Source organism: Antennarius striatus, chromosome 13 (genome assembly GCF_040054535.1).
Source record: "Antennarius striatus isolate MH-2024 chromosome 13, ASM4005453v1, whole genome shotgun sequence".
Classification (NCBI taxonomy): domain Eukaryota; kingdom Metazoa; phylum Chordata; class Actinopteri; order Lophiiformes; family Antennariidae; genus Antennarius; species Antennarius striatus.
In genome coordinates, this window is record NC_090788.1 from 15,897,484 (window position 1) to 15,911,759 (window position 14,276).

General features: G+C 38.2%; 3 protein-coding genes across 3 annotated transcripts; all 3 read left to right on the forward strand.

The window, feature by feature from the left end:
* The first annotated feature begins 2,748 nt into the window (after positions 1–2,748).
* LOC137605725 (olfactory receptor 1E16-like) lies at positions 2,749–3,732 on the forward strand. Its single transcript, XM_068330432.1, has one exon. The coding sequence runs from the start codon at positions 2,749–2,751 to the stop codon at positions 3,730–3,732; it is 984 nt and encodes a 327-aa protein (XP_068186533.1).
* A 2,930-nt stretch (positions 3,733–6,662) lies between these two features.
* On the forward strand, positions 6,663–7,619 carry LOC137606635 (olfactory receptor 52K1-like). The gene has a single exon (XM_068331976.1). It carries the CDS (start codon positions 6,663–6,665, stop codon positions 7,617–7,619), a length of 957 nt encoding a protein of 318 aa, XP_068188077.1.
* A 5,148-nt stretch (positions 7,620–12,767) lies between these two features.
* Positions 12,768–13,745, forward strand: LOC137605726 (olfactory receptor 7A40-like). The gene has a single exon (XM_068330433.1). It carries the CDS (start codon positions 12,768–12,770, stop codon positions 13,743–13,745), a length of 978 nt encoding a protein of 325 aa, XP_068186534.1.
* The last annotated feature ends 531 nt before the right edge of the window (positions 13,746–14,276 follow it).

The window sequence follows — 14,276 nt, forward strand, 5'->3', positions numbered from 1 at the left end:
TAGACTTGTCAATCAATCAATCAACTTATTTATATAAGTTATATATATATCAATCAACTTATTTATATAGGGCTAAATCATATCTGAAGACATTTCAAAGCGCTTTACAGATAGAAAGCCAACAATGCCCTCCAGAGCATGCATAAGCGACGGTGGTGGAGAAAAACTCCCTCATTGAGGAAGAAACTCTGGGCAGGACCCAGGCTCTGAAGGGCGGTCATCCGCCTTGACCTGTTGGTTGGGAAATAGAAATACATTGGGGAAAGAGATAGGTCAAGTAAAAGAGAAAGAGAGAGAGAGAGAGGGAGAGATAGAGAGAGACAGAGAGGGAGAGAGAGAGAGAGAGTGGGAGAGTGGCAGAGAGGCCAGTTTGAGTTTAATGTCCATGGTGCGCTGGAGGGTTTTTAGTCTGCTCTTAAATAAGCTGAGAGTGTCTGCCGCCCGGACCGAGGCTGGGAGATCGTTCCTCCTGATCTACTCTTAAAAACCAGATGGGTCACCAGAAATCCTGCATCCTCAGATCGAAGGGCCCTGGGTGGGTGATACACTTCAATAAGATCTTCAATGTAAGATGGAGCCTTACAGTGGAGAGCTTTGTATGTAATCATAAGGAGTTTGAATTGTATCCTATAATTAATCGGGAGCCAATGAAGTGACGCTAGGACAGGAGAGATGTGCTCTCTCCTCCCAGTTTGAGTCAATAAGTGGGCAGCTGCATTCTGAACTAACTGTAGAGTCCTAATAGAGGAGATAGAACAGCCCAATAATAAGGAACTGCAGTAATCCAATCTAGAAGTAACAAAGGCATGAATGATTTTTTCTGCGTCTTCAAAGGATAAGAAATTTCCAACTTTGGCAATATTTCGCAAGTGAAAGAAGGCTGTCTGGAATACAGACTTGATATGAGAATCAAAGGACAGGTCTTGATCAAAAATCACTCCCAAGTTCCTGACTTCGTTGGTGGAGGATAGAGCAATGCCATCTAAGTGAATTGCCATGTTAGAGAGATCATCTCTAAGATGCTTCGGCCCAATAATAATGACTTCAGTTTTGTTACTGTTCAACATTAAGAACTTGTGAAGCATCCAGGATTTAATATCCCTGAGGCAGGATTCCAATTTAATTAGCTGATCAGATTCATTTGTTTTAATTGATAAATATAATTGAGTATTGTCAGCATAACAATGAAAATTAATGTCATGTTTCCTTATAATATTTCACAATGGTAACATATACAGTTTAAACAGAATTGTCCCAGGACAGATCCTTGAGGTACTCCACAGGTGAGAGTCCCTTGATCTGAAGTTTTATTGTTGACATAGACAAACTGAAATCCTTCAGATAGATATGACCTAAACCAATCTAGTGCTGAGTTTTTAAATCCTAACTTCCTCTTCCAATCTCCTTAAAGAGTATTATGGTCAACTTGTGTTTTCCTGCTGAGGCCTAACTAATCATATAAAGGTAATGTATAAAGGGGCCCCAAATCCTATCAAAGTGATGCCTTTAGTCTTTTAAGGAAAATCTTGTCAGCTCACATCCGGGTTTTATTTTGGGGCGGGAGCGGGAATCGAACCGCTGATCTCAGGACATTGGACCACCCGCTCTACCGTGCGCTCTAGCACTGAGCCACCGCTGCCCTTTTCTCCCAAAAGGTCAGAATGAACTTCTATTTTTTCAAAAGTCCATTTGACAGGAGTTGCTGTTCATATTTTGACAGTGTGAACGACTGGTCTGAAACTCAAAAAATACAAAAAGGACATCTGAGAGACCCCAGTAAAGATTTAAAAATTACCCTGCCAGTATCCTTGAATGTCAAGACAAAGACCAAAGCTGGAACTGAGGTGAATCACTTTGTGGAAGTTTTTCCAAACTTAAAATCCTACTTCCTTCTCATAAGCTGCTTTAGTTGCACTCATTGAAGGTCAGGGGAGATTCTGTAGATTGACATACAGTGATGAGACGAAGGTTTACAATTAAACACATGAATATATGTTTGTAACCACACTGTTTCCGTCAGAGGTTCTGCCACTTGGGGAAAAGTGAGAGGGATAACGGACAGCCTTGTTTAGTACCTCTTTAGTACCGGTTAAATACCATTTTGTTTGTCAGTATTTGTGCTGTTTGGTTTCTATACAAAGTTCCTACCCAAGTAGTAAATGTGACCTGTTTACTATGTGTGTGTGCACGCGTGTGTGTGTGTGCGCGTGTGTGTGTGTGTGTGTGTGTGTGTGTGTGTGTGTTCCTGTCTCTTTCCTGGCTTCTGCGTTCCTATTTTTCTTTGCCACACTCCCCCAGTAGTGGACAGGGACATGACCCACTGTTAAGATGATGGATGCCATGACCTTGAAGTCATCCAGTGGTCTCAGCAAGAAGCCCCTCCACTAACTGTTTCAGGACTAGCAACTTGATTCCCTTCTTCTTTCCAGCAGAGTCCCCCACCGACAGCAACATTCTCACTGTGCCCCTCAGTTGCTGCATCAAAGACAGCAATGACAGTATCAGAGCACCTCCCCTCCATCTACATGGAGAGAGTTGATTCCACTGAAAGACAGTTTGACTGATGTTGTGTAGTTCATGTAAAATATCCACAGGGGACCAGACTGACATGATTTAAAACAAACTCAGCAGAGGACTGATCCTCTAATCAGCAGCTCCACCATCACCTGAACACCTGAATGCAGCACTGTGACCTGAGCAGATCGTTTGTGTGTTGTCACAGCATCGTGGGGAGATACAGACTGACCCATGAATTTATTCAACTCTGCTCTGGGGAGAAACATCACTCTGATGCATCCTAAATATTTTATTATAAGTGGATTTATTGGTATACCTTACATCAAATATTACTATGTTTTCCTCTGTTTTGTATATGTGTTGTCAGTGTTAGGAAACACAGCTGTGATGGCTTTGATAATCTTGGATCAAAATTTGAGAACGCCAAAATATATTGTTGTCTTCGATTTGGCTTTAGTGGACCTGTTAGGAAGTTCTTCTTTAGTGCCAAAACTTCTCGACATCTTTCTGTTTAACCATCGCTACATATCATTCAACGACTGCATGACTTTCCTGTTCTTCTGCTACACCTGTCTTTCAATGCAGACTCTTAATCTGGTTGCACTCGCCTATGACAGATTGGTGGCTATCCTCTTCCCACTGCATTATGTGGTGAAGGTGACCCACAGGTTCATGCTGTCTTTGATCGCCTTTTTCTGGGTCTTTACTGTAGCTGCTGTTCTTACTACAGTTGGTCTTCTTACTAGACTGTCCTTCTGTAACTCTGTGGTTATTAACAGCTTCTTTTGCGACCACAGCCAGATGTACAGGCTGGCCTGTAACGACTATTCACCAAGTCTTGTTATTACTGTATTGTTAGCATGTCTTTATATTTGGCTTCCTCTGGTGTTTATTGTGTTTAGTTATGTATGTATTGGCTATGCATTGTCCAAAGTGGCCACAGCTGAGGAAAGAGTGAAGGCCTTGAAAACCTGCTCTGCTCATCTGTCTTTAGTGGGAATCTATTTCCTGCCTGTGTTAATAACATTTACATTAATGGATAAAATACATCCAAATGCCAGAATTATAAACCTGTCTGTGACCTCCATATTTCCTGCCATGCTGAATCCAATCATTTACGCTCTGCAAACACAAGAAATCAAAGCATCAATAAAGAGGTTGTTTAAGTACAAAATGCAATCCAAAATGAAAGTCAGGAGAATAGAAATAATGTGAGAATTTTTTTTCAAGGAATTTGTCGAATATCTGAAATTTGATGTCTTCAATCAAACAAGAGAGTATTAAAAACAAGTTCAGAAATTTAAAACATTTCATACTTAAAACTGACTATCATACATTTGATGTTGCGGTTTCTGTTTGTGTGAAAACTGTAAGAACAAGTGAGTACAATTAGACATTTCATGTTCCTGCACATGATGACTGAGATCTTTGTATATGCTAAATTTTATTTCAGTATACACAGATAAGTATAAATCCTTGTAATTAAAAAAATAATTGGTCACTACATGTTTTACCTTGATGGAGTATGCTGCGTGTCTCTGGAAACTGATGTTGAATTTATGACTAAAAAAAATATCAAATAAACAAAAAAGCTGCAAAATACATATAAAGATTATTTTTTTCAAGTAATTTATTTTTTAAATGTTTTATTACTTCTTGAAAAACCATCTTTCATTTTGAATATTACACTAATGAAGTTAGTTTTGATTACAATGAAAATTAAGAATTTGTCTTAATTGGCCCAAATGGGGCCCAAAAAGGAGAGAGGCATATGAAACCTCTCTTCTTTTTCTTTTAAGGAAATTATCCTCAACAGACAAAAAATTTAAGAAAACATTAACTGAGAAAAAATTGCTATGCAAGAAACTGAAGAATAAAGAATTAAATGAATATACTGTACATATTTTTTGATATTTCTTCAAGAACAATGAAATAATTTCTAGTGTTGATTTAGAGGAGAAAAGGCCACTCTTAATATAAATAAAGCATGCATGGTAAATTCGTAAGTCTTTAATAGCAAAATATTAATTTCAGCCATTCATTTTCTTTCACTGCTTCATCTGCTTGTGCGGGGTCGTGGGAAGCTGGAGCCTATCCCAGCTGTCTTGGGGCATGAGACAGGGGAAACACCGGGCATGACGCCAGTGCACCGCGGAGCCACACAGAGACAGACAAACACTCATACTTACCGGAAATTTGTAACATCCAATTAACCTAAAGAACATGTTTTTGAAGGTGTGAGGAAGACGGAGAACCCGGAGACAACCCACGCAGACACGGGAAGAGTATGCAAACTCTGCACAGAGCGGGACTCGAACCCGGAACCACCTTGCTGTGCGGCGACAGCGCTAACCACTGCGCCACCGTGCTGCCATAGCAAAATGTGAATTGAAAAAATAAATCAAAAACAAAATATCTGTGTTTGGAAGTGAATCCTTCAAATAAAAAAATCTGAATCCCATATTACTGAAATTAATGATGAGGTTTTTTTGTGGCCATGTGTGCTGATGTTTTCACATGTTCATATTTGCTTTGGTGATAAAGGTTTGGATAAAGTAAGTCTGTCAAGGACTCAAGGTCTTTGAAACAAACTTGGACCATTTCTTATTAGTAGAAATCTATTTTTTTCGTTAATGCAGAGTAGTGACATCAATAATCTTTTATGACCTTCATCTTCCATTTCATGGAACCACAGTTTCAAAGAAAAACACAGGCAATAATCATCTTGGAATAAAATCAAGCTCTGGAAATAAATAAATAAAACAAAATGAAATGAAATCAAGCTTAAGCCAGCACATATCCAGATCCATCTCCACTTTCAAAATGTTTCTTCATCAAGGTAAAAGGTGTAACTGAGCTCACTGAGCTTCGACTGTAGAGAGGGACCTGTTTTTTCTTCCAAAAAATCAGGATGAGCTTCTCTGTTGTCAAGAGTCCATTTGACAGGAGTTGCTGTTCACATTTTCAGTGTGAAGGACTGATCTGACAACCCAAACAATACAAGGACATCTGTACCTCCCTTGAAGAACATCCAGGAAGAACCCACACTTTATGGTATTACTCTCCTTATGTCAGAGTAGTTCCTCCTTACTGACTTCCTCTGTCTAAATGTCCGTCAGCCATAAAGGTAGTAGCAACTCAAACCACTTCTCGCATGTTCCAGCTATTGGCTCAAACATTCCCTGAAAGGATTCAGGGTCATCTGTGACAGACGTGTTGCCTCTTTGCCCAGGCCTGAAGAACCCTCAGCTTGTGCTGCTTCATTCCAGTCTGTTTGCAGCACACGGCCTCTATCCCTCCTAGCATTCAGGTCTACCTCTGTTGTTGACAACTCTGTTTCAGTTTCTCTGTCATCCCCATTAATTAAGCCCTACATAGAACACCAGTGTTTCTGTAGTTCCATTTTGTCATTGCATCTGGCTTTGTCTCAGTGACAGCACTGATAATGACACTTGGTAATAGTTTACTATCTTATTATAGTATACCTAAATTTCCAGCTACAAGCTTTGTAGCTTCTTTGGGTCTGGTTCAGTGTGTTAGGTCGTAGAGAAGTTAAATAGCATTACACCAAAAGAGTCCTCAGCCAAACAAAACCCTACTGCCTACAATGACATTAAGTATATGCATGATTTCAACACCTAAAAAAAACATTTCATGTATCGTGCAATAATACTACAACTTGAAAATTTGTCAACACAATTCCAACACTTAAAGTTATGAAATGTTTTTATAACACTTGAAAACTGGATTGAGGTGTTGCTGAATAAATGTAAATTGTCATTTATTTTCTTTCTTTCACTGCGGAGATATACGTGAGGAATTTCATTATCATGTCAAGTCAGTCAGAGGTCAAGGTTCCACCAAAAATACAAACGTGACGCTATTTGGTGCCTAAGAATGTGATGAGTAGTTTGAATCCATGGACTGAGTTGATTCCACTGAAAGACAGTTTGACTGATGTTGTGTAGTTCATGTAATATCCACAGGGGACCAGACTGACATGATTTAAAAAAAAACCTCAGTAAAGGACCGATCCTCTTATCAGCAGCTCCACCATCACATGGAGAACACCTGAATGCAGCACTGTGACCTGAGCAGATCGTTTGTGTGTTGTCACAGCATCGTGGGGAGATACAGACTGAACCATGAATTTATTCAACTCTGCTCTGGGGAGAAACATCACTCTGATGCATCCTAAATATTTTATTATAAGTGGATTTATCGGCATACCTTACATCAAATATTACTATGTTTTCCTCTGTTTTGTATATGTGTTGTCAGTGTTAGGAAACACAGCTGTGATGGCTTTGATAATCTTGGATCAAAATTTGAGAACGCCAAAATACATTGTTGTCTTCAATTTGGCTTTAGTGGACCTGTTAGGAAGTTCTTCTTTAGTACCAAAACTTCTCGACATCTTTCTGTTTAACCATCGCTACATATCATTCAACGACTGCATGACTTTCCTGTTCTTCTGCTACACCTGTCTTTCAATGCAGACTCTTAATCTGGTTGCACTCGCCTATGACAGATTGGTGGCTATCCTCTTCCCACTGCATTATGTGGTGAAGGTGACCCACAGGTTCATGCTGTCTTTGATCGCCTTTTTCTGGCTCTTTACTGTAGCTGCTGTTCTTACTGCAGTTGGTCTCCTTACTAGACTGTCCTTTTGTAACTCTGTGGTTATTAACAGCTTTTTCTGTGACCATGGCCAGATGTACAGGCTGGCCTGTAACGACTATTCACCAAGTCTTGTTATTACTGTACTGTTGTCCCTTCTTTATATTTGGCTTCCTCTGGTGTTTATTGTGTTTAGTTATGTATGTATTGGCTATGCATTGTCCAAAGTGGCCACAGCTGAGGAAAGAGTGAAGGCCTTGAAAACCTGCTCTGCTCATCTGTCTTTAGTGGGAATCTATTTCCTGCCTGTGTTAATAACATTTACATCAATGGATAAAATACATCCAAATGCCAGAATTATAAACCTGTCTGTGACCTCCATATTTCCTGCCATGCTGAATCCAATCATTTACGTTCTGCAAACACGAGAAATCAAAGAATCAATGAAAAAGATGTTTCAGAAAAAAGTGCAATCCAAATGAAAGTCCGGAGAATAGAAATAATGAGAGAATTTGTTTCGCACAATTTTTCTAATGTTTGAAAACTGGTACCTTCAATCAAATAAGAGAGTATTAAGAACAAGTTCTGAAATTTAAAGCGTTTCAAACTGTTAGAATCATACATTTGATGTTGTAGTTTCAGCTTTTGTGAGAACTGCAAGAACAAGTAAGTATGATTAAACATTACATGTTCCTGCACATGATGACTGAGAACTTTGTATATGCTAAAGTTTATTCAGTATACACAGATAAGTACAAATATTTGTAGTTGAAAAAATAATTGGTCACTACATGCATTACCTTGTTGGTGTATGCTGTGTGTGTTTGGAAACTGACGTTGAATTGATAATAAACTAATATTAAATAAATGAAAACATTGCAAGTTATATATTTCTTCAATATTTGGTTGATCTTTGTATTTCTAAGAAATCACTCAATTTTAATGACCCAAGTCAGTTTTATTTATTACAATGAAAATTAACAATTTGTCTAAATGGACCCCTAGATGTGTTCAGCCTATGATACCTCCCTGATTTTTATTTTGAGGAAATTATTCTTAAAATAGAAAACAGAAAATACATATATCCAGGAAAAATTAATTATACAAGAAACCGATGAAACCAGGATTAAATAAATATAGTTTTTGATATTTCTTCAAGAAGAATGAAATCATATGTAATGTTTATTTAGAAGAGAAAGGCCGTTCTTAATTTAAATTAAGCATATGTGGTTTGAATGATATATTCCTGAGTCCACAATAGCAGAACGTGATTTTGAAAAATAAAATGTCTGTGTTTGGAAGGGAATCCTTCCTATAAAAAATCTGAATCCTGTGTGACTGAAGTTAATGATGAGGGTTTTTGTGATCAAGTGTGTTGACGTTTACACATCATGTTCATATTTGCTTTACTGCCGAAGGTTTGGATAAAGTAAGTTCCATAAGGACTGAAGGTTTTTGAAACAAACGTGGATCATCTCATTAGTAGAAATCTAATTCACGTTAATGGAGAATAGTGACGCCTTGTTGAGGCAGATTTTATTACTCAAATCAATGTTTATATTACAAATGTCTTTGTTGCTTCTCAGCATCACCACTGAGGGATTCTTAACATCTCAAAAGTACAGTGGGAAAATGACTAGAGGTAGTCCTCTACTTACAAATACATTGGCTCTGAGAGATTGTTTGTACATTGGATTATTTGAAAGTCATTATTAAATTCCAATCTGTAATCGTCATTTGAGGTCATTTAATGCCATGACTGCTCTAAATACAAAAGTATGATTTCCTAAGACTTACCAGAAACAATTACAGGACATTAAAACAATACTTAAGGAAGTAAAAACACTCTAGCACCAATAGAGTAACTTTTACATCTCTGCCTCTGTTGAATGAATTTTATCCGGGGGTGTAGAGGCTAAGCCAAGCTTTTTCACACTAGAACTACCAAGGCAGTCATTTTGCGGACTTTCAAAATTTGCAATGTCATAACTTGATTTAAAAAAAAACCTATGTACCAATAGGACCCTGACTTTTCCTAAATTTACAGTGTATATCTATTTTATTCTGATATTTTTTGATTATCAAAATTTCAAAACACAAAAGAGATCAGAGTATTACTACCTAGAACTAACCTAATAGTCATTTTGACTGCTCAGACATTATTTGTATATAATTTGGATTATCATTAAAATATCCAAGAATACATTTTTGGAAGAGGTAGAAACACATTAGGACAGTAAATGAAAACTATAATAACTTTTATCTATTTGACAAAACATAACTTCTCTGCAATTAGGCCCCGTTCACACGGTGCCGGAACTTTTTAAGAACGCAACTTTTTTCAGCCTGCATAGAAAAAGATTTGCGTCCACACGACAGCATTTTCAAAAAAGATATCAGACCACACGTATCCGCATCAGTACGTTGATCAACACGCAGAGACACACTTCTCGGATAGAAAAAGTTATGGATACACCGTCCACACAACAACGCAGACCCAGCGTTTTCAAAAAATTTCACCTTAGCCAGCGTTTTCAAAAAGTTGCGTTTTTGTCCCGGATATCTGCATTGTCATGTGGACGGGAGACGTAAATGCAAAAAAAATGTTGCGTTTCAAAAAGTTACAGCATCCTGTGGACGGGGCCTTACACATCCAAACTAGAACTTTGAAATAAAAACAAATGTATCCAGCTTCAAAATAGGTTGGTGCTATCATTAGACCTCAACAATGAAGATTATTAATTATTATGAAAATTCCAAAATACTGCAAAACACTGCTGTTACAATGCAAAGTTGTTTTGCTTATGGCTCACAATCACTCAGTTAACACAGGTAAACGTCTGTTGAGGGGCGAAATATCACCACTGACAACTTCTTTATTTCTCTGGAACTTACTGAGGCACTAAAAGTCCAGAAACCCATCCTGGTTGGTACAGATACTCCATGGAACTTACGTGAATGTTGGGCGGGTGCGATTCCTGGTAATCAAAAGTCTGACACACCCCTTTCGGTTTAATTACTGTGTTATTTCCATTACATTTCTCAGTTAACTCGGCCAATAGTTAGCCTCAAACAGCAATTAGAGTTCAGCATCCGATGTTAGTGTAAACTAATGCTTCCAAGCAGAAACCTAACTATTGAAAACAATGGTTCCACATCATTTACCTCCCAGGTAAATGATGTGGAAGTAAGGTCTCCATGTAAGACCTTACTTCGTGGTGCATCAGTGATCATGAGAAAGGTGAGGGATCAGCCCAGAACTACACAGCAGGAACTGATTAATGGCCTGAAGAGAGCTGGGACCACAGTCTCAAAGAAAACCATTAATAACACATTACGCTGTCATGGTTTAGTTTAACAAAAACAGTCCTCTCCTTTCTTTGTAAATGGGATAGCTGGCAAAACTGCTGGTATATTGAATACATATTTCCCCCACTGTACATTTAAATTTTTAATGACTAATACTTGTCAGGTTAATTTCAGTCATACAGCCAAAAATTAAAAGTAACAATGTACCTCAGTGTGTGGACTTACATCGTGCCTGGAGTGCCATTCTAAAAATAACCACCGCTAGATTAAATAACATGACTTATATATGTATATATAATGTATATAATGTGAATATAACCCTAACTGTAATCCTCCCAAACACTGACCCTGACTACCTAACACGGATCCCAACCCTAACCTTAAGCCACCCTAACCTTAGTCCTAAATAGCCTCCAATCCCCTTCCCTAACCCATCCCTAAATCCAATCCTAACCTTAAACTTAACCCCCTAACCCATCCTCTACCTTAATCCTAACCCCACAACCCTAACCCTATCCCCTAAGCCTAACGAGGACCCTAACCTAACCACCCTACCTTTAACCTCCTAACCCCATCCCAAACTCTAATCCTCTCAGCCTTGCCCTAACCTTTACCTTAACCCTAACCCTACCCCCATCCCTACCCCCATCCCTAACCCTAATCCTATCCTCATACTCTAAATCTAACCCTAGTCCTAGGTTAAGTGGCCTTGGGGTTTTGAGGTTGAGGGGATTTCACTTCTGGGGCTTAACTAACCCTAACCCTCTAACCCTAACCACATAAAACCAAACAATAACCTTAACCCTAAACCTAATCCTCTAAACCAATGGTCCCCAAACTCCGGGCCTCAGACCGGTACCGGTCCGTGGGTCATTTGGTACCGGGCCGCTCAGAAAGAAGAACTTATGTACATTACTTCCGTTTAATTTAACATCTGAAAGACGTTAAATTTGAAAAGTGACGTCTGTGTGGACTGACCCACTGACAAATTCATGCGTCTGTCCCGCTTGACAGGTCTCGGTCACGTGACAGGTTATCAACACACACAATGAAGCGCACATAAACACACCAGTGTTCTGGATTAAAGTCGAGGCAGATTACCTTGGATTCGCCCAAAAAGTATCAAAAACCCTGCTTCCATTTCCAACCTCCTGTCTTTGTGAAGCGATTTTCTGCTGTGACCGAAAACCAAACCAAACTGCGGAGTAGAGCAGACATATGGAACACACTTCAGGTGTCATTGTCTCCCATTACCCCTAGATCAGCGGTCCCCATCCACTAATTCTCATTATTGTAATTACTATTATTTGATCGACTTGTTCACTTTTCTATTGGAAATGATCAATATTTCTCCTGCGTTGAATGCACTGATTGTAAGTCGCGAAATTTCAAAATAAACCTCATCAGTGCAGTCAGTTGAATCGAGTTTTTAATGTAATTATTTCTTATAATTATGTCATTTACAGTGACGAAATAGAGATGTTGATTAATAATTTATGAAAAAAAGTTTGGTTATTGTCTGTTGATGTCTACATTTTACTTAAAACCACTGCGGACGATTTATTATTAGACTACAGCTGTCCTGGCGTCATTAACGATTATCGAGCAAATGAAGACCGGTCCGTGAAAATATTGTCTTAGATGAAACCGGTCCGTGGCGCTAAACAGGTTGGGGACCGCTGCTCTAAACCTGTACCCTTATTCTAACCCCTAACTCAAACCCTCGCCTTAACAACCATAATCTAACTTTATATAATAACAAAACATGATTTTGAGACATTAAATGAAGATATTTTTTTTGGGGGGGGGGTGACTCCTTTGTACAAATATACAAGTTTGAATAATGAATGTTTGAAAAGAAACTAAATGAATTCCACATTATAATTCTGAATTCATTGTATGAGACTTCCAGCAATCTGTACATATATGATCACGGTTCAAAGTTAACATCTACAGTCACTGCATGGCACATGGTTATATTTTAATGGCTTTGCAATGGTACAGGATGCTCAGATTCTGTGGAGCATGTTTACTCTTTTTAGTTTTGTTTTGTTTTTTGTTTGTTTTGGGCTCTCTGTAGATTGGCCCTAATTAAACTGCATGATTGCAGTCAATGACGGGATTTTGCTTGATGCTCTTTGACCCAGGGGAACAGACACTAACATAAACAAAGAGGATGACTCTATAACAGTCAAAGCTCATCAGACTGTCATCATCAGACAGACATCGAGAGAAGCTCAGAGGAGAACACAGCTGACTTGCAGTACTGTTCTACGCCGTGCTTTGGACAGTAAAAGACTGGTGGAAAAAAGTATCTTACAATGGACCTTTTCAACTCTGCTCAAGGGAAAAACATCTCATTTGTGCGTCCTGCATATTTCATAATAGGTGGATTTATTGGCATGGCCCATGTCAAATTTTACTTTGTATTTCTCTTTTTTGTTTATGTTGTTTCAGTGCTTGGAAACACAATTGTAATGCTGGTAATATATTTGGATCATAATCTGAGAACTCCAAAATATATTGCTGTTTTTAACCTTGCATTTGTGGACTTATTTGGTAACTCTGCTTTGGTGCCTAAGATTCTTGACACCTTCCTGTTTAACCATCACAGCATCTCCTACAATGACTGCTTGACATACATGTTTTTTTGCTACACCTGTCTTTCAATGCAGGCTCTTAATCTGGTTGCTCTTGCCTATGACAGATTAGTAGCTATCCTCTTCCCACTGCATTATATGGTGAAGGTGACCCACAGGTTCATGCTCACCATGATCTGTTCTTTCTGGGCTTTTATTATAATTGCTGTACTTATTGCTGTTGGTCTTATTACAAGGCTTTCATTCTGTAAATCTGTGCTTATTAACAGCTACTTCTGTGACCATGGCCAAGTATACCGGCTGGCCTGTAATGACTATTTCCCCAACGATATGGTTAGCTATATGTATCCCGTTTTTATTTTTTGGCTTCCGCTCGCTTTCATTTTAATAAGTTACCTCTATATCTGCGGCACATTGGCTAAAGTAGCCACTGTGCAGGAAGGACTCAAGGCCTTCAAAACATGCATTGGCCATCTCTCATTAGTGGCAATCTATTTCATCCCATTATTAATTGTATTTACTTTGATGGAAAAGATACACCCAAATGCTAGGATTATTAACCTGTCTCTGACCTCCATATTTCCTCCAATGTTGAATCCAATTATTTATGTTCTACAGACACAAGAAATCAAAGAATCTGTGAAAAGGTTATTAAAAATGGATAGAAAACTGCAACTGAAAAGAATAGCCATAATGTGACGACTTTTGTTAAATCTTTTTGTGTATTATTTTGCTTTTAATCCTCGTATCGGGCTTCCTTTTCATCCTTCATGGTGATAGATTTGTAAATCAAGCAAACAAGTAAAATTTTCTGTGTGATGAAATATTAATGACTTTACAGAATGCAAATGACAGCATTACAAATAATTGTTTCAGTGTGAATTTAATTTTGTATGTCGTGGAAGGTATTCCAAAACAGAGTCTGATTTGTTCCTTGTGCATTTCCTTTGTTTCCGAAAGAGGTTGTACTGAAAATATACCACTGAATTAATGTATAATAACGTGATGCGAGTTTGTAAACAGACATAAATTGTGAAGCAAAGCAAAAAAGTTTGGAAGAACATGAATGCTTCTTTAAATGAGTAATAAGAAAAACATTTCAGAAACGTGTCTGTGCATGTTGTCTGTACATTGATATTAAAGTAGGAACAAATTTGGGTATGAGAAAAAAACAAAATGAATCAATAATTTTAAAGAAATTAGTAACTGTGGGACACCACCCTGGAGACA